This window comes from Hylobates moloch, unplaced genomic scaffold, assembly GCF_009828535.3.
Source record: "Hylobates moloch isolate HMO894 unplaced genomic scaffold, HMol_V3 SCAFFOLD_21, whole genome shotgun sequence".
NCBI lineage: Eukaryota > Metazoa > Chordata > Mammalia > Primates > Hylobatidae > Hylobates > Hylobates moloch.
Genome location: NW_026652296.1, coordinates 23,825,257 through 23,845,076, shown reverse-complemented (window position 1 = coordinate 23,845,076; position 19,820 = coordinate 23,825,257). Strand labels below are relative to the sequence as shown.

Genomic DNA, 19,820 nt, shown 5'->3' with positions numbered 1-19,820 from the left:
CCTCCCAAGTAGCTGGGATTTATAGGTGTGCATCACCATGGCTAATTTTTGTATTTTTAGTAGAGATGGGGTTTCACTATGTTGGCCAGGATGGCCTCGAACTCCTGACCTCAGTAAAGGCAATCATTTAGGCCAGGGATGGTGGTTCATGCCTGTAATCCCAACACTTTGGGAGACCAAAGCAGGTGGATCACTTGAGGTCGGGAGTTCAAGAGCAGCCTGGGCAACATGGTGAGACCCTGTCTCTACTAAAAATACAAAAATTAGCTGGGCATGGTGGCACGTGCCTGTAGTCCCAGCTACTCAGGAGGCTGAGGCAGGAGAATCACTTCAACCTGGGAGGTGGAGGTTGCAGTGAGCTGAAATCGTGCCACTGCACTCCAGCCTGGGCAACAGAGCGAGACTGTCTCCAAAAAAAAAAAAAAAAAAAAAAAAAGAAGTCATTCTATTGCCATGATACTTGTACTTAAAGGCCTATCTCAAAATCAACAATATTTATTTGTCTTTAAACTCATCTCTATTTCTACCCAGCTTTCTTTCTTTCTTTCTTTTTTTGAGACAGCATCTTGCTCTATCAACCAGGCTGGAGTGTAGTGGTGTGATCATAGCTCATTGCAGCCTCAGACTCCTAGGCTCAAGCAATCCTCCCACCTCAGCCTCCCAAAGTGCTAGGATTATAGATGTGAGCCACCATGCCTAGCATATAGCCAACTTTTTTATTTCTACTCATTCTACTTTCAAGTCTAGTGAATTTTATAAATGTAAACAAATATGTCACTTTCCTGCTTAAAACCCTTCAGTGTCAATGCTCCCTACTGCTCTTGGCTGGCAGGACTGTGATAAAGCCCCAGACACCTCCACACTCTATGCTCCTTCCTGAAATGCATCATGTTCTTTGTCATCTTCTGACCTAACCCTGTGGGGTCTATGCCTCAACCCCTCCCCTACCACCACCTCCTGCTGCCAGCCCTTCACCCAGACAACTCCTCACTCAACCTTCAGGTCTCAGTTTATAAGCCCTTCTTTAAATAAGCTTTTCCTGACCAACCAAGACCAGCTAAATCCTCCTTGTTTTTCCTCCTCTAAGACTGTGTACTCACCCTACACCCAAAGTACTTACCATGCTCCTATAATTATTAATTTATAGAGAAAAATTAATAATAATTATTATCCCCAACTAGATTGTTATCCCCGACCCGAATGGGATCCATGGGTTGTTAGGAACTGTCTTTTTTTGTTTGTTTTTTGAGACGGAGTCTCGCTCTGTCGCCCAGGCTGGAGTGCAGTGGCGCAATCTCGGCTCACTGCAAGCTCCGCCTCCCGGGTTCACGCCATTTTCCTGCCTCAGCCTCTCCGAGTAGCTGGGACTACAGGCGCCCGCCACCACGCCCGGCTAATTTTTTGTATTTTTAGTAGAGACGGGGTTTCACCGTGGTCTCGATCTCCTGACCTCGTGATCTGCCTGCCTCGGCCTCCCAAAGTGCTGGGATTACAAGCATGAGCCACCACGCCCGGCCGGAACTATCTGTCTTAGGTACTGTTCCAGGTACCTAACACAGGGCATGGCAAAATACTCACTCTGTGAGTGAATGTACCAAAGTTATAGTAGTTATCACGACACAGCCAAACTTTAATAGCCTCTCTTGACTCTCTATTTCCAGCCTCTCCAAGTTCCAGTCTGTCTGCAGCTAGAGTTTTCAGTGATTTAGTTTCAGTGATTTAGTTTCACAGTACCTAGGACAGACATACAGTTGGCCCTCTGCATCCATGGGCAGATTCAACCAACTGTAGATAGAAAATATGAGGGGGGAAAAATGGATGGCTGTGTCTATACTAAGCATGTACAGAGTTTCTTCTTGTCATGATTCCCTAAACAATACAGTATTGACGACTATTTACATAGATTTACACTGTAGTAGGTTTTATAAGTAATCTAGAGATATTTAAAGTATAAAGGAGGATATGCATAGGTCATATGCAAACACTATATACCATTTTATATAAGGGACTTGAGCATCCGTAGATTTTTCTTTTCTTTTTTTTTTTTTTTTTTTTTTTTTGAGACAGAGCCTCGCTCTGTCACCCAGGCTGGAGTGCAGTCGCCCGGCTAATTTTTTGTATTTTTAGTAGAGACGGGGTTTCACAGTGTTAGCCAGGATAGTCTCGATCTCCTGACCTCGTGATCCACCCACCTCGGCCTCCCAAAGTGCTGGGATTACAGGCATGAGCCACCGTGCCCAGACTATCCATGGATTTTTCTATCTGTGGGGTCTGTGGGAGTCCTGGAACCAGTTCCTCACAGATACCAAGGGACAAGTCTACTCTTATTCCCACGGGTGTCACTCTAGTTGGAGATGACAAACATTCAGGTAGATCATACAGTGCATGGTAACTCTTGAATATGCTCAATGATTCCCTCCCCACTGTACAGAGAAAAAAATCTCCTAGCCAATTATCCAAGGTTCTCAATAATCTAGTCCACTCTTCCCATTTAACCTCTCCACACTTAACAGTAAGAATTTTCTGGCTGGGCATGGTGGCTCACACCTGTAATCCCAGCACTTTGGGGGGCTGAGGTGGGCGGATCATGAGGTCAGGAGATCGAGACCATCCTGGCCAACATAATGAAACCCCATCTCTACTAAAATACAAAAATTTAGCCAGGCATTGTGGCACATGCCTGTAATCCCAGCTACTCAGGAGGCTGAGGCAGGGGAATCGCTTGAATCCAGGAGGCAGAGGTTGCAGTGAGCCAAGATCGTGCCACTGCACTCCAGCCTGGGTGACAAAGCAAGACTCCATCTCAAAAAAATGAATGAATGAATTAATTAAAAAAAAAAAAGAATTTTCTACCCTGGACAGACAGGTTTCCTCATGGTCCCCTAAACACTCTCAGCTCATTCCAGCTTCATGCCTTTGTTTGTGCTCCTCCTGCTGCCAAATATACCCTTCATTCTCCCTGCTACTCATCCAAACACAGCCCTGCCTTCTAGATCTAGCAGATCCTGCCACTTCACCAGGCTTCTCCCAGAGATCTCCCAACTCTCTGAATCCTCAGATATCTTACCTGGATCATGCCTTGTGGCACTTGATAAAGCACCGACATCCTGAGCTACACTTTCATGTCTCACCCTATCCTTTGTTCCCTTTAGCACCTGACACACAGGGAGGTGTGAGGGAGAGTTCTAGACTAGGCAGTAAAGCACTGTTTTCCTGCCTGCCAATTATATTCATTCATTCATGCAATAAATGCCAACTGGCTACATTCTCTGTGCAGACACCTACCACGTGTAGGTCAGTAAGAGACAATTTTAACAACCTTCTCTACAGGGTTGGCAACTGTGGCTTGGCTCCTCTTCCCTCTACTCACATTTAGATAATTTAAATAGTTAACTAATATACTGAAGTAACCAGGTTTAGAAACATGAAGTCTATTATCAATTGTATGTTAAACAAGTTAACTACTCAGCTTTGGTAACCTCCGAAAGATGGAGACACTATGAATAACCTTCCAGGGCCACTGGTGAACAACATTAGAAAGCATTATTTACATGTTCACATTTTTATCTTTTATTATTAGGACAATAATGCTAAACAGTACCCATTCCCAACTCCTGTAGGAAGAAATCACTGGCTGACACAGATTCAGACATTTTAAAAGGAAAGAAAGTGAAAGACCTTATTTTCAAAACCATAATCAAATGACTATAACTTAAATGGGAACTTTCCAGCAGATAGAATTACTTTTGGTTTTTACTTAAAAATAAAAAATTGTGCAAAGTTTGTGAGTAACAGGCCACCTACCTGTGGCTTGGTGAAATTTCTGTCTGCGCACCACTGAACAAAATGTTGTTTTGCAGCATACAAACTGTTTCTGTCCATCTTCTTACAATATACTCGAATCAGCTGCTCTGCAAATTTCTCTGGCAGAAGTTGTGAAACCTTTTTTAAATGAAGAGATTTCACTATCACCTTGAATTCACACATTGGAGATATCAGCTGGTCCCTAGGCTCCTAACTATTCCTTTTTTTTTGAGACAAGGTCTCCCTGTCACCCAGGCTGGAGTGCAGTGGCACAATCACAGCTCACTGAAGCCTTGACCTCCCAGGCTCAAGAGATCCTCCCACCTCAGCCTCCTAAGTAGTTGGAACTACAGGCATGAGCTACCATGCCTAAGTTTTTTATTTTTTGTAGAGATGGGGTCTCGCTTTGTTGGCCAGGCTGATCTTAAGCTCTTCGTCTCAAGTGATCCTCCTGCTTCAGCCTCCCAAAATGCTGGGATTACAGGTATGAGCTACTGTGCCAGACCCACTTTAATTGTAAAGATATGCCTTAAAACCTAATTTGCATATAAAATGCTAATTTACTATAAAGATTTGCTACATGCCACTATAGTATATTTGTTTTGCCTAAGTAGTTACCTGGTTTTTAGTAATCCTGATTGGTCTGCTGGGGTCAGTCTTACAATAGAAGCTAACATGATCAATTGGATTCTTTTCTTGCATTCCATAATCCATGTTGATAACCTAAATAAAAGCAATTCACAAGTAATCATATAGCAAGCAGGAGAACTGAACTCAGGGCTGTAGGAGCATAACAGGAAATGGAACAGAGGCCGGGTGCAGTAGCTCACGCCTGTAATCCTAGCACTTTGGGAGGCCGGGGGGGGGGGGGTGAATCACGAGGTCAGGAGTTCGAGACCAGCCTGGCCAACATAGTGAAACCCCGCCTCTACTAAAAGTACAAATATTAGCTGGGCGTGGTGGCATGCACCTGTAACCCCAGTTACTCGGGAGACGAGGCAGGAGAATTGCTTGAACCTGGGAGGTGGAGGTTGCAGTGAGCCGAGATCGCACCACTGCACTCCAGCCTGGAGACAGAGTGAGACTCTGACTCAAAAAAAAAAAAAAAAAAAAAAAGAAATGGAACAGAGCCTTCTGGGGATTTGGAAGTAAGAATGTTGATAAGGTGACTCATGGTGGAATAAAAATAACTGGTTCGTGACCACTCTTAGGGATTTGGTATTGAAATCTGGGAAGAATGGAAAAAGCACTTGTGTGTTTGATCTAAGTGTGGTGTAAACTCAATCCCTGCTATGTGATAGACACTAGAGGTACAACAAGGACACTTTAAAATAAAATCCCAGGCCAGACACAGTGGCTCACTTGAGACCAGGAGTTTGAGACCACCCTGGTCAACATGGTGAAACCCTGTCTCTACCAAAAATACTAAAAAAAAAAAAAAAAAAAAATTAGCCAGACGTGGTGTTATGCACCTGTGGTCCAAGCTACTCGGGAGGCTGAGGCACAAGAATTGCTTGAACGTGGCGGCAGAGGTTGCAGTGAGTTGAGATCACGCCTCTGCACTCCAGCCTAGGCAACAGAGCGAGACTCTGCCTCCAAAAATAAGTAAAGAAAATCCTAGCCCCCACAAACCAGGCAGCTCTAGATTGAAGTTCAACAAATATATTCAACCACAGTTGAAAAGCAAAGTGTGCTTTGAAATGTTCTAACAGCTTACCTGATGTAGCCTAGGGTGCCCGGAGAATGACCGGAAACATTTTCCTGGGAAAGTGACTTTACTAAGTGAGCAAGAAACAAACAGGCTTAGGTGGGAAGAAAAAGAATTGCAGGCAGAGGAAACAGCTCAGAGGCAAAGAGGACTGAAACTGTCTCCTAGATTTAGCAACTCTGAAGTCAGTGGTGATCCTGGAGAGAGTATAGTGATGGAAATAGAAAAAAAGGTTCAGGAGAAAATGAGAAACAAAAATGTAAGAGGCGCGATGGCTCACACCTGTAATTCCAGCACTTTGGGAGGCCGAAGCCAGCGGATCACAAGGTCAGGATATCAAGACCAGCCTGGCCAATATGGTGAAACCTCATCTCAACTAAAAATACAAAAATTAGCCAGATGTGGTGGTGGGCGCCTGTAGTCCCAGCTACTTAGGAGGCTGAGGCAGGAGAATCGCTTGAACCCAGGAGCTGGAGGTTGCAGTGAGCCGAGATTGTGCCACTGTACTCCAGCCTGGGCGACACAGTGAGACTCCGTCTCAAAAAAAAAAAAAAAAAAAATGTAAGAGAAGGCAACTCCTAGAAGTTTGGCTGTTCAGACGAGGCAAGATGTTAAAGAAAACAAAATTACAACTAGACAGGAGGAGTAAGTTCTCGGGCTCTATAGTACTGTAGGATGACTACGACTATAGTTAACAGTAATTTCCTTTTTTTTGACACAGAGCCTTGCTCTGTTGCCCAGGCTGGACTGCAGTGACACAATCTCGGCACACTGCAACCTCTGCCTCCCGGGTTCAAGTGATTCTCCTGCCTCAGCCTCCTAAGTAGCTGGGATTACAGGTGTGCACTACCACACCCAGCTAATTTTTGTATTTTTAGTAGAGACGGGGTTTCACCATGTTGACCAGGCTGGTCTCAAACTTCTGGCCTCAAGTGATCCACCCGCCTCAGCCTCCCAAAGTGCTGGGATTACAGGCATGAGCCACCATGGCCAGCCTAGTTAACAGTAATCTATTACATAGTTTTTTTGTTTTTTTTTTATATGGAGTCTGTCACCAGGCTGGAATGCAGTGGCTCGATCTCGGCTCACTGCAACCTCCGCCTCCTGGGTTCGTGCGATTTTCCTGCCTCAGCCTCCCAAGTAGCTAGGATGACAGGCATGTGCCATCATGCCTGGCTAATTTTTTTTTTTTTTGAATTTTAGTAGAGACAGGGTTTCACCATGTTGGCCAGGATGGTCTCGATCTCCTGACCTTGTGATCTGCCCGCCTCGGCCTCCCAAAGCGCTGGGATTACAGACATGAGCCACTGTGCCCAGCCTATTAGATAGTTTTAAATAGCTTGAAGGAAAATATTGAATGTTCCCAACACAGAGAAATAATAAATGTTTGAGATGATGTATATGCTAACTACCCTGATCTGATCATCAGACATTTATATACACTATGTACTCCATGAAAATAGACAGTTATCATTTGTCAATTTAAAAAATACATAAAATAAAAACATAAAGGAAAAAAAAGACAGCAAGAAAGAAGTACCTGGAGAGGAATTTGGTGCCTTAGAAAGGTAAGGGAAGATGAGTCTGACCCTGAAAAAGAGGAGAGGGGAAAAGCAGTGTGGTGTTCATGATTTTCTTGAGATAGGCTCTTGCTCTGTCACCTAGGCTGGAGTGCAGTGGTGCAATCTCAGCTCACTGCAACCTCCACCTCCTGGGCTCAAGCGATCTTCCCACCTCAGCCTCCGAGTAGCTGGGACTACAGGCGTGCATCACCACACCTGGATAATTTTTGTATTTTTGGTACAGATGGGGCTTTGCTGCAGCAAGCCATGATCATGCCACTGCACTTCAGCCTGGGGCACAGAGAGAGACCCTGTCTCAAGATAAACAAAAGTTTAAACTAACATTGGCTAGGTGCAGTGGCTCATGCCTATAATCCCAGCACTTTAGGAGGCTAAGGCAGCAAGATTGCTTGAGGCCAGGAGTTTGAGACAGCATGGTGAGACTCTATCTATACAAAAAACTTAAAAATTAGCTGGGCATGGTGGCACGTGTCTGTAGTCCTAGCTGAGCAGCCTCAGGAGGCTGAGGTGGGAGGATCGCTTGAGCCCAGGAGTTTGAGGTTATAATGAGCTGTGATTACATCACCGCACTCCAGCCTGGGCAACAGAGCGAGACCTTGCCTCTAAAAAATAAATAAATAATTAACACTAAATACAATAAAAAATGAAGTTATTCAGTTACAGCAACCACATGTCAAGTACTCAACAGCCGCATGCAGCTAGTGGCTATGGAAAGGGACATCACTGACCAAGAATATCTCTGTTACTGCAGAAAGTTCTATGGGACAACACTTCTCTAGAACACAAGTAGAATTACCCTAAGCCTTTGACAAGAACAAAGCTGTTTCCCCACTATAAGAATGGGAATACTGAATACAGTTGCAGATGGAGGAAGGCTTGTTTCTTTGGTGAGAAAGGTCTAAGGAGTTGCTACCTAATGGCCTATAGTTTATCTTGGAAATAGGAGCCAAAGGTTGGGTTACCCATGAGGATGGATACAGCTGGAGGTGGGAAGCATGGTTGGAGTTCTGAGAGGAGGGAGGACAGTTTGAAATGATGATGATGATTATTAGTAGTAGTATTTTTTGAGATGAGGGTCTTGCTCTGTTGCCCAGGCTGGGCTCACTGCAACCTCCGCCTCCCAGGTTCAAGTGATTGTCCTGCCTCAGCCTCCTTGAGTAGCTGAGATTTATAAGCATCCACCACCATCCCTGGCTAATTTTTGTATTTTTAGTAGAGACGGGGTTTCTCCATGTTGGCCAGGCTGGTCTCGAACTCCTGACCTCAGGTGATCTGTCCTCCTCGGCCTCCCAAAGTGCTAGGATTGCAGGCGTGAGCCACCGTGCCTGGACTGAAATGATTAGAGACTGGGAGAATCACACTAAGCCTGCCAGAAGGCCCAGCTTAGTTTCGTGACCGGGAATTTATAGATATGCCTGTACAGTGACGGTATGCAGGAGCATTTATGTGTTCAGGTATGGGTGTGGAGATGTTTAGATTTGATTCATCTAGGTTGTTTGGCCTTCTGCTAGGTAGATGCAAAGAAGGAAAAGAGAGTTGAGGGTAACTGCAGAAAATGAGTGAATTACTGTATCACGTCATCTAAGATACTTTTTTTTTTTGAGATGGAGTCTCACTCTGTCGCCCAGGCTGGAGTACAGTGCTGTGATCTCGGCTCACCGCAACCTCTGCTTTCTGGGTTCAAGCAATTCTCCTGCCTCAGCTTCCCAAGTAACTGGGATTACAGGCACGCGCCACCACGCCTGGCTGATTTTTTGTATTTTTAGTAGAGATGGGGTTTCGCCATGTTTGGCAGGACGGTCTCAACCTCCTGACTTCAAGTGATTCACCCGCCTTGGCCTCCCAAAGTGCTGGGATTATAGGCGTGAGCCACGCACTCGGCCTACATGTGGAGAGAAATGAAGATAGAAGGCCACTGACAAGCTCGAAGAAAGTGAGGACACAATAAACTAGAGGGCCTGATGAGCTAGGAAAATGTGGATGAGGAGGAAAGGGGATTGTGGACAGAGAAAAGTATGCCTAAACTAGTGATTTTACAGGGAGGGCACTTTTGAATGTTGATAAGGTCCAGCGTGTAATCTGCTGAGACTATTGTCCTGAGGTGCAGTGCTGTCTCGCTCTGTTGCCCAGGCTGGAGTGCAGTGGCACGATCTCGGCTCACTGCAACCTCCACCTCCCAGGTTCAAGCGATTCTCCTGCCTCAGCCTCCTGAGTAGCTGAGACCACAGGCACACACCACTACACCCAGCTAATTTTTGTATTTTTAGTAGTGATGGGGGTTTCACCATGTTGGCCAGGATGGTCTCAATCTCCTGACTTTGTAATTGACCTGCCTCGGCTTCCCAAAATGCTAGGATTACAGGCATGAGCCACTGTGCCCAGCTCTTTTTTTTTTTCTTTTTCTTTTTTTTTTTTTGGAGACAGAGTCTTACTCTGCTGCCCAGGCTGGAGTGCAGTGGTGTGATCTCGGCTCACTGCAACCTCTGCCTCCTGGGTTCAAGCAATCCTCCTGCCTCAGCCTCCCGAGTAGCTGGGACTACAGGCACAAACCACCAAGCCCGGCTAATTTTTTTGTATTTTTACTAGAAACGGGGTTTTGCCTTGTTGGCCAGGCTGGTTTTGAACTCCTGACTCAGGCGATCCACCCACCTCTGCCTCCCAAAGTTCTGGGATTACAGGCATGAGCCACTGTGCCTGGCCCCACAACTTTTTCCTCTGTTTGTATGCAGGCAATAAAAAAAATTAAAATGTATTACTTGTGTAATTAAAATTTTTTAATTAATATAGACAATGTAATCACATGACCACAATTACATTAAAAATAATGGCAAAACATCACGAATAAAATGCTTTTGTGGTTAATATTGGTTCTCTTTGTGAGGGCACAGATGACTTCCTTCCTTTTATCTTTATTTTTCTAATTTGTTAAAATGAACATGTACTACTTTTATAATGGTGAGTGCTTTATCTTTAAAAAAGTATTCACTCAGTTTATTACTGGGCTAATTACTTACATCCACTATAAAATCTTCAGCCTTCAGTTTCACTTCTAGCAATTCTTTGGGTTTAGCATTGGCAACCTCTTTTGGAAGAGATTCATAGTCCTCCTGGAAAACACAAGACTCCCCATGTTAGAATCCATCTTTCTTCAAGTCTTCGAGCCACAAACAGGTTCTCCTTATGAAAATGGCACCTAACTAAGAAAAACGATTAGAGATATCCTTAACAAATATAGCTCCTACCAATGTCACTCGTTAAACAAATAGAGCAATTTTTGTAAAAAATTGTAAAAAGTGGCCAGGCGCAGTGGCTCACGTCTATAATCCCAGCACTTTGGGAGGCCCAGGTGGGCGGATCATGCGGTCGGGAGTTCGAGACCAGCCTGACCAACATGGTGAAACCCCGTCTCTACTAAAAATACAAAAATTAGCTGGGCGTGGTGGCGGGTGCCTGTAATCCCAACTACTCGGGAGGCTGAGGCAGGAGAATTGCTTGAATCCAGGAGGTGGAGGATGCAGTGAGCTAAGATCGTGCCACTGCACTCTAGCCCGGGCAACAGAGCGAGACTCTGTCTAAAAACAAACAAAATTCACATTTTGAAAAAAAAAGTGACATTAACCTATTAGTACAACAAGAGGAAGTAAACTACAACCCAAGAAATTTTGAGGTAGGATGTGGTTATAAGTATGACTTGTGTTATGGCTTTCTGGCAAAGAGAAAACTCTTCAACAAGTAGGAGGTGAAAATAGATATTTGAGCTAAAGAAGACAGGTATGTGCCATCTGGGAGACTGATATCCTGTGAAGGAACCAAGTTATTACAACAGGTCACCACAGCCTCAGTGAAGCTCATGCAGGCACTTTCTTTTGAGGTTCCTTTCCCTTATATTCATTTTCTCATGCTTGAATCTAGCCAAAATTGGAGACCCACTCTCACTTCCTGGATGAGAGCAAAGATTTGGAGTTAAGTTAGACCTGGCTTTTGAATCCTAGCTAAATATGCTTTCATGAGCAAGTTATTTAAGCTCAGTGAAGCCTCAGTTTCTCTATCTGTAAAACAGGCCTAAGACCCCTGCACTGCTGTGAAGATTAAATGAGAATAAATGTAAAGTACTTAGTACAGAGTCATAGTATCATGATAGGTTAGTGGTTTCCTCTTGGAGGACAGAGATAACCTTTCACTAATGGAAAGATGCCTGATAACTCACCCTTTTAATCTTTACTTGTCCCGTTGGCTGGGTCTCACCCACGTACTTGAATAGATTACGGTATTCAATTTGTTTTAAAATCTCTCGTGCATCTTTCAATTTGGGATCAGTAGAGTATAAAATCTCCAGAAAAATGTTATCTGCCAATTTGATGACATTTCAGTTATATTAAAATAAAAACACAGAGTTAAAGAATTATATAGTGCTATTCTACTGAAATGATCTTAACAGGCAGTTCACAAATGTAGGTACATTATTATTTTAGCAATATGAGAAAATTTTTTAAAAGACTTAAGTGAAAAAACCTTTTAAAACTGTTCCAGTCAGCCAGTCACAGTGGCTCATGCCTGCAATCCCAGTACTTTGAGAGTCCGAGGTGGGCAGATCACTTGAGGTAAGGAGTTCAAGACCAGCCTGTCCAACATGGTGAAACCCTGTCTCTACTAACAATACAAAAAAATTAGGTGGGTGTAGTGGCGGGCGCCTGTAATCCCAGCTTCTCAGGAGGCTGAGGCAGGAGAATTGCTTGAGCCTGGAAAGTGGAGGTTACAGTGAGCCAAGACTGTGCCACTGCACTCAAGCCTGGGCAACAAGAGCGAGACTCCGTCTCAAAAAAAAAAAAAAGTTCCTGTCAATGTCTTGGATTTACTTCCAGGTAATCCAGAGAGTGGGGAAGGACAGAGAGAAATAAGACTGCATTGGAGTTGATGATTGCTGAGCTGGGTGATGGGCACATAAAGGTGTATGGATTTATTGTTGACATGTTTTATTTTGTCTTTAAAAATGAATGGTGGCTAGGCGTTGTGGCTCACACCTGTGGGATCCTAGCAATTTGGGAGGCCAAGGCAGGTGGATCACCTGAGGTCAGGAGCTCGAGACCAGCCTGGCCAACATGGCAAAACCCTGCCTCTACCAAAAATACAAAAATTAGCCGGGCATGGTGGCGCATGCCTGTGGTCCCAACTACTCAGGAGGCTGAGGCAGGAGAATCGCTTGAACCCCGGAGGTGGAAGTTGCAGTGAGCCGAGATGGCGCCACTGCACTCCCACCTGGGTGACAGAGTGACACTATCTAAAAAAAAAAATTAAAAAAAGAGAACGGTCCTGAAGTATTTACAAGGAAAATTATGTCTAGGATCTGCTTCAAAATAGTCCAGTGTTTGACAAGAGTGGGTAGATGAGGACATGAAGCAAAACTGCCATGTGTTGATAACTGTTGAAGCTAAGTGACAGGTACATGGCTTTGTAAATTTCTATAATAATAAAACAATGATTTTTTAAATGTCCCATTCGATGATGAGAGTAGAAGAAATGTTTTTCCTTTCTTTCATTTTCTCCCAATTTTTATTTTGAAAAATTTCAAAATAAAATATCCTTCACTTAAATTCAACAATTGTTAACGTTTTTCTGCATGCACTTTCTCCATATATATCTCTCTATGCAATTTTTTTTTTTTTTTTTGAGACAGAGTCTTGCTTTGTCACCCAGGCTGGAGTGCAGTAGCGTGATCTTGGCTCACTGCAACCTCTGCCTCCCAGGTTCAAGTGATTCTCGTGCCTCAGCCTCCTGAGTAGCTGGGACTACAGGTACATGCCACCATGCCCAGCTAATTTGTGTATTTTCAGTAGAGATTGGGTTTCCCCATGTTGGCCAGGCTAGTCTCGAACTCCTGGCCTCAAGTGATCCGCCCACCTCAGCCTCCCAAAGTGCTGGGATTCCAGGCATGAGCCACTGCACCTGGCCTTTTTTTTTTTTTTTTTAAGGAGACAAGGTCAGGTTCTGTGGCCTAGGCTGAAGTGCAGTGGCGCGATCGTAGTTCACTGCAGCATCAAAGTCCTGTGCTCAAGCAATCCTCCTGCCTTAGCCCTTGAGTAGCTGGGACTACAGACATACACCACCATGCCTGGCTAAATTTTGTTTTGTTTTGTTTTTGAGACAGGGTCTTGCTCTGTTGTCAGGCTGGAGTGAAGTGGCACGTGATCATGGCTCACTGCATCCTTGACCTCCTGGGCTCAGGCGATCCTCATGCCTCAGCCTCCTGAGTAACTGGGACTGCAGGCACATGCCACCATGCCCAGCTAAACCAAAAGCTAGTTTAAATGTAAATATAATTTGAAAAAATTAATCTTCCTGCCTCAGTCTCCTGAACAGCTGGGACTAAAGGCACATGCCACCACACCTGGATAAAGATGACTCTTTTTTTTTTGAGACAGAGTCTCACCCTGTTGCCCAGGCTGGAGTGCAATGGTGCGAGCTCGGCTCACTGCAACCTCCGCCTCCTGGGTTCAAATGATTCTCCTGCCTCAGCCTCCAGAGTAGCTGGGATTGCAGGCACCAGGCTGGTCTCAAACTCCTGACCTCGTATCTGCCCACTTCGGCCTCCCAAAGTGCTGGGATTACAGGCGTGAGCCACCGTGCCCGGCTGACTTTTTAAAATATGGCATCACTTGATTATGAATGAAAATTAAAAGTAAATATCCTCAGCTTGTTCAATTTTTTTTTTTACTTTTATTTTACTTATTTATTTTATTTTTTTTTTTATTTTATTTTATTTTATTTTTTTTTTTTTTGAGACAGAGTCTCGCTCTGTCGCCCAGGCTGGAGTGCAGTGGCGCAATCTCGGCTCACTGCAAGCTCCGCCTCCCGGGTTCACGCCATTCTCCTGCCTCAGCCTCCGAATAGCTGGGACTACAGGCGCCCGCCACCGCGCCCGGCTAATTTTTTGTATTTTTTTAGTAGAGACGGGGTTTCACCATGGTCTCGATCTCCTGACCTCGTGATCCGCCCGCCTCGGCCTCCCAAAGTGCTGGGATTACAAGCGTGAGCCACCGCGCCCGGCTATTTTACTTATTTATTTATTTTATTTTTGAGACGGAGTCTTGCTCTGTCATCCAGGCTGGAATGCAGTGGTGCGATCTCAGCTCATTGCAACCTCTGCCTCCTGGGTTCAAGTGATTCTCGTGCCTCAGTCTCCAAGTAGCTGGGACTACAGGCACCCGCCACCACGCCTAGCTAATATTTTGTATTGTTAGTAGAGACAGGGTTTTACCATGTTGGTCAGGCTGGTCTTGAACTCCTGACCTCAAGTGATCCACCTGCCTCAGCCTCCCAAAGTGTTGGGATTATAGGCGTGAGCCACCCTGCCTAGCCTTACATGTATATTTTTAAAGAACAATGTATATAGTTCTTGTAATTTAATTTTTTAATTTTTTTCTCTATTATTATTATTTGATACAGGGTCTCGCTCTGTTACCCAGGTTGGACTGCAGTGGTGCAATCTTGGCTCACTGCAACCCCCACCTCCTGGGCTCCAGTGATCCCCCCCAACCTCAGCATCCTGAGTAGCTGGGACTACAGGCACACACCATCACGGCTAATTTTAAAATTTTTATAGAAACAGGGTTTCACCATGTTGCCCAGGCTGGTCTCAAACTCCTGGGCTCAAGTGATCCAACTGCCTTGGTCTACCCTAGAGTGCTGGGATTATAGGCATGAGCCACCTTGTCCGGCCTATTATGTATCTTTTGATTGAATTTATTGAAAGGTAATGTGAAGTCTGTCAAGTTGAATAATAAAAATTTGGGCTTGTATTTTACATGCCTTTTCCCCCCATTTCATTTTTCTAGTAATTCATTTTTATCATACTTTACAGAAATATCAATCTGCAAAGGGTTGGTAATTTAAAAAACTGGTTCTTCAAAGACAGTTTAGGAGGAGCTAGTTTAGGTTTCATTCTGTCAGTGTGCAGCACATAGAATCCAGCTGTGGTAGAACAGCAGCACTCTCGGCAGGAGGCTACGGTAGAGTGATTTGGCTGTGTCTTAGGTCACTTGGCTGCTGTTGTTTTTCTCCATTTTCAGAGCCTCCAGCCTTTCCACGGATTCTGTAAGCTACGTGATTGCTTTCCAATTTTATTTTTATTTTTTATGTATTTATTTATTCATTTTTTGAGACAGAATCTTGCTCTGTTGCCTAGGTTGGAGCACAGTGGTGTGATCTCGGCTCACCGCAACTTCTGCATCCTGGGTTCAAGCGATTCTCCTGCCTTAGTCTCCTGAGTAGCTGAGACTACAGGTGTGCGCCACCACGCCTGGCTAATTTTTGTATTTTTAGTAGAGACGGGGTTTTACAATTTTGGACAGGATGGTCTCGAACTCTTGACCTCAGGTAATCTGCCTGCCTTGGCCTCCCGAAGTGCTGGGATTACAGGCGTAAGCCACCGTGCCCTGCCCAATTTTATTTTTAGTTAAACAGTTTCATAATTTGTAACTAAGAACTCTGACTGGTGTACACTTTTTGTTCTACTTCTTTTGCTTTATCTCAGTCAATACTTTCCCACATTAAACCAGCTGTGGCTGGGCGCGGTGGCTCATGCCTGTAATCCCAGCACTTTGGGAGGCCGAGGCGGATGGATCATCTGAGATCAGGAGTTCTAGACCAGCCTGGCTGACATGGTGAAACCCCGTCTCTAGTAAAAATACAAAAAAATTAGCTGGGCGTGGTGGTGGGTGCCTGTAATCCCAGTATTCAGGAGGCTGAGGCAGGAGAATCACTTGAACCCAGGAGGTGGAGGTTGCAGTGAGCCGAGATCATGCCATTGCGTTACAGCCTGGGCTACAAGAGCAAAACTCTGTCCCAAAAAAAAAAAAAAAGAACCAGCGGTGGCACCTTTACCCTTTACCTCTCTTTCCTCCTTTCCATACTAAGCTGCAGATTTTGTTTCTGTAGAAGTGTGGACAGATGTTCCTGGCATCTTATGTTTTTATAATGAAAATAATGTTAAATGGCCAAGTCAGTTTTTTGGTGTTCAATATTAGTCCAGGTATGAGTTAAATAATGACAAGTCTGGGCAACATAATGGGACCCTGTCTCTACAAAAATTAAAAAAATTACCCAGGTGTGGCTGGGCAGTGGCTCACGCCTGTAATCCCAGCACTTTCAGAGGCCGAGATGGGCGGATCATGAGGTCAGGAGATCGAGACCATCCTGGTTAAGAAGGTGAAACCCCGTCTCTACTAAAAAGACAAAAATTAGCTGGGTGTGGTGGCGGGCGCCTGTAGTCCCAGCTACTCGGGAGGCTGAGGCAGGAGAATGGTGTGAACCTGGGAGGCGGAGCTTGCAGTGAGCTGAGATCATGCCACTGCACTCCAGCCTGGGCAACACAGCGAGACTCCATCTCAAAAAAAAAAAAAAATTGCCCAGGTGTGGTGGCACATGCCTATAGTCCCAAGTAGCCAAGTCAGCTACTTGGCTGAGGCTGAGGCAAGAGGATTACTTGAGCCCCGGAGGTTGAGGCTGCAATAAGCTGTGATGGCACCACTGCACTCCAGCCTGGATGACAGAATAAAATCTTGTCTGAAAATAAATAAATAAATAAAAATTAAATTTAAAAGTTAAATAATGGGCCGGGCGTAGTAGCTCACGTCTGTAATCCTAGCACTCTGGGAGATGGAGGTGGGTGGATAACATGAGGTTAGGAGTTTGAGAAGAGCCTGGCCAATATGGTAAAACCCTGTCTCTACTAAAAATACAAAAATTAGCTGGGCATGATGGAGCATGCGTATAATCCCAGCTACCCAGGAGACTGAGGCAGGAGAATTGCTGAAACCCAAGAGGTGGAGGTTGCAGTGAGCCAAGACTGCACCAGTGCACTCCAGCCTAAGTTACAGAGCGAGACTCCATCTCCAAAAAACAAACAAACAAACAAACAAAAGTTAAATAATGTATATTGAGTACTTATGTATCAAGTCTATACTAGGTGCCATGCCTCATTTAAACATCACAACAAAACTATATGCTAGGTATCATTACCCTCATTTTATAGATGAAAGATTCAGATAGGTCAAATCCCTTTATCGAGGTCACTTTATCAGTACAAGACAGAAATAAAACTCAAATTCAAAAGGAGACAATTACTTGGGAAGCTAAAATCCTTCCTTAGGCTGTGTACAGTGGGTCACACCTGTAATCCTAGCACTTTGGGAGGTCAAGGCAGGAAGATTGCTTGAGCGCAGGAATTTGAGAGAAGCCTGGGCAATATAGTGAGACCTTTTCTTTATTTTTTTAAAATTAAATAATTATTTTGAAAAATGAAAAAGAAAAATAACTCACTGGCAATTCAGGGACATCTTACAGTTTATCTGAGATGGACCATCTATGTTACCTGTTACTTCTTACCTGTCAGTTTAGTATAGGCTTCCATGTCGTCAATTGCTGTAGAAATGTGATACTTTTTTCCTCCAGCACCTGTAATCTCTATGTAGTCATCTGCTTTGAGGAAAGCATCTGTAATCCTAAAAATCATTTTGCAAAAATTTATGTTTATGAGAAATTTTGAATATTTGCCTTACGTCTTACTTAAGGAAATCTTTCTACTTTAGGGAAATAAAATAATGAGGCACAATGTTCTAAAGACAACTGCTTCTCCACTGTACTAAATTTGTGCTTGGTGAGCTGGGAGCTGCCGTGTTTACTGTGTTCCAGGCACTGCGGCAGGGCTTTGCATTCACCATCTTATTTAATCTTCCCAACAATAAGGTAGGTGTATTCAGCCCTCATTTCATAGATGCAGAAATGAAGTAAATTTTGATTCAACCAAGTTAGGAAGAAACAGTGCCAGGCTTTGAAACTAGATCTCTCTGAATTACAAAACAACAACAACAACAACAACAACAACAAAAACTCTTACCAAAGTATTAACATACAAATAGGAAAATGTATTCCAAGTAATCTGCTCATGACAAAGGATAGGTAAAAATAGGAATGAAGATATACTTCCTCAACACAAATGTGAAAAAGAACATGAAAAGTTAATCAATTTAAGGCTATTTTAGCGACATGGAAGAAGTAACTTGACTCACACCCAGTGTTTGATAACTCCTCATGGAATCTTTGAGTCACGGAGAGACCTGGCTGCACAGTTTTCTGCTATGGTTCTGACTGGGTCAGGAAGAGGTAAAATTCCTGCTGGTTTTACTGTTTGGTACTAATTTTGATAAATATTTGACAGGATACAAATAGACATTAATCTTAATCCTTAAAGTTAATTTTTGTCATTAATCTCAGAATTTAAATATTCATGTCCTACCTCCCATTCTCCTGATGAAAATGGTATGTAAGTGACTACCTGTGCTGAGGTCCTGAGTGATCTCAGCACTCCCGCTTCACGTCTGGCCTAAGCCAGCTCTTCTTCCCTTCATCTGCCCCTTTATCCACTTCCCTCCTTTTCCTCCAACTAAATTAACTTTATGCTAGATTTTTTTCTTTAAGGAAACCATTTTCAATTTAATCACTTAATATTCACTTGAACTTATCTAGAAATGTCTAGTTGAGCCTAGTATGATACTCTAGCCAAGTATCAAGGAAAATTTTACAGGGAAATGACAATCAAGTTTCTTACATTGTATCAATAATGTTGCCAACTTTGTGTTGATAAGCTCTACGGTGTAAAGAGTTGCGAGTGTGGAACATGTCATACAGATTTCCAACTTCCTGCAGGAAAACATGAAGTAAATATTAATAGGATCAGATTATGTTAACCTTATTACAGACAAGTATATAGGACAAGGAAGGAAAAGAGATAGTGGCAGACAAGAGGGCTATGCATCAGGGCTTCTTCATTAACACCTTTGACCCCACTAAAAAATGAGGAGGCAGATTAGTAAAGCCATTTATTGGCTTGCAACTTTCATTCTTTTTTTTTTTTTTTTAAAGACAAGATCTTGCTATGTTGCTCAGGCTGGTCTTAAGTGATCTTCCCACCTCAGCCTTGCTGGGATAACATGCATCAGCCACTGTGCCCAGCTAACTTTCATTCTTTGCTTTTTTTTTATTTTTTATTTTTTTTTGAGATGGAGTCTCACTCTGTTGCCCAGGCTGGAGTACAAGTCTTTCATTGCAAGAACTATCATTCTTTTTTTTTTTTTTTTGAGATGGAGTCTCGCTCTGTTGTCCAGGCTGGAGTGTAGTGGCACCATCTCGGCTCACTGCAAGCTTTGCCTCCTGGGTTCACACCATTCTCCCACCTCAGCCTCCCGAGTAGCTGGGACTACAGGCGCCCGCGGCCAAGCCCAGCTAATTTTCTGTATTTTTAGTAGAGACGGGGTTTTACTGTGTTAGCCAGAATGGTCTTGATCTCCTGACCTCGTGATCTGCCCGCCTCGGCCTCCCAAAGTGCTGGGATTACAGGCGTGAGCCACCGTGCCCGGCCAAGAACTTTCATTCTTAATAAACTAGGCCAGGTGCGATGGCTCATGCCTGTAACCCCAGCACTTTGGGAGGCCAAGGTGGGCAGATCACCTGAGGTCAGGAGTTCAAGACCAGCCTGGCCAACATGGTGAAACCCTGTCTCTACAAAAATACAAAAATTAGCCGGGCATGATGGCGGGTGCCTGTAATCCCAGCTACTAGGGAGGCTGAGGTGGAAGAATCGCTTGAACCCAGGAGGCGGAGGTTGCAGTGAGCTGAGATCACGCCATTGCACTCCAGCCTGGGCAACAGAGCAAGACTCCATCTCAAAG

At 44.1% G+C, this 19,820-nt stretch overlaps 1 protein-coding gene across 1 annotated transcript in view; it reads right to left on the bottom strand.

Annotated features, from left to right (window-relative positions):
- The window catches only part of SAMHD1 (SAM and HD domain containing deoxynucleoside triphosphate triphosphohydrolase 1), a 60,700-nt gene that overhangs the window by 4,208 nt on the left and 36,672 nt on the right, over positions 1 to 19,820 (bottom strand). The window contains exons 10-15 of the mRNA XM_032142269.2: positions 18,701 to 18,792; positions 17,479 to 17,594; positions 11,303 to 11,442; positions 10,110 to 10,202; positions 4,423 to 4,527; positions 3,805 to 3,942 (exon numbers count right to left, since the gene is read on the bottom strand). Of these exons, the coding sequence (XP_031998160.1) occupies positions 3,805 to 3,942; positions 4,423 to 4,527; positions 10,110 to 10,202; positions 11,303 to 11,442; positions 17,479 to 17,594; positions 18,701 to 18,792 (684 nt within the window). The remainder of the gene's footprint in view (positions 1 to 3,804; positions 3,943 to 4,422; positions 4,528 to 10,109; positions 10,203 to 11,302; positions 11,443 to 17,478; positions 17,595 to 18,700; positions 18,793 to 19,820) is intronic.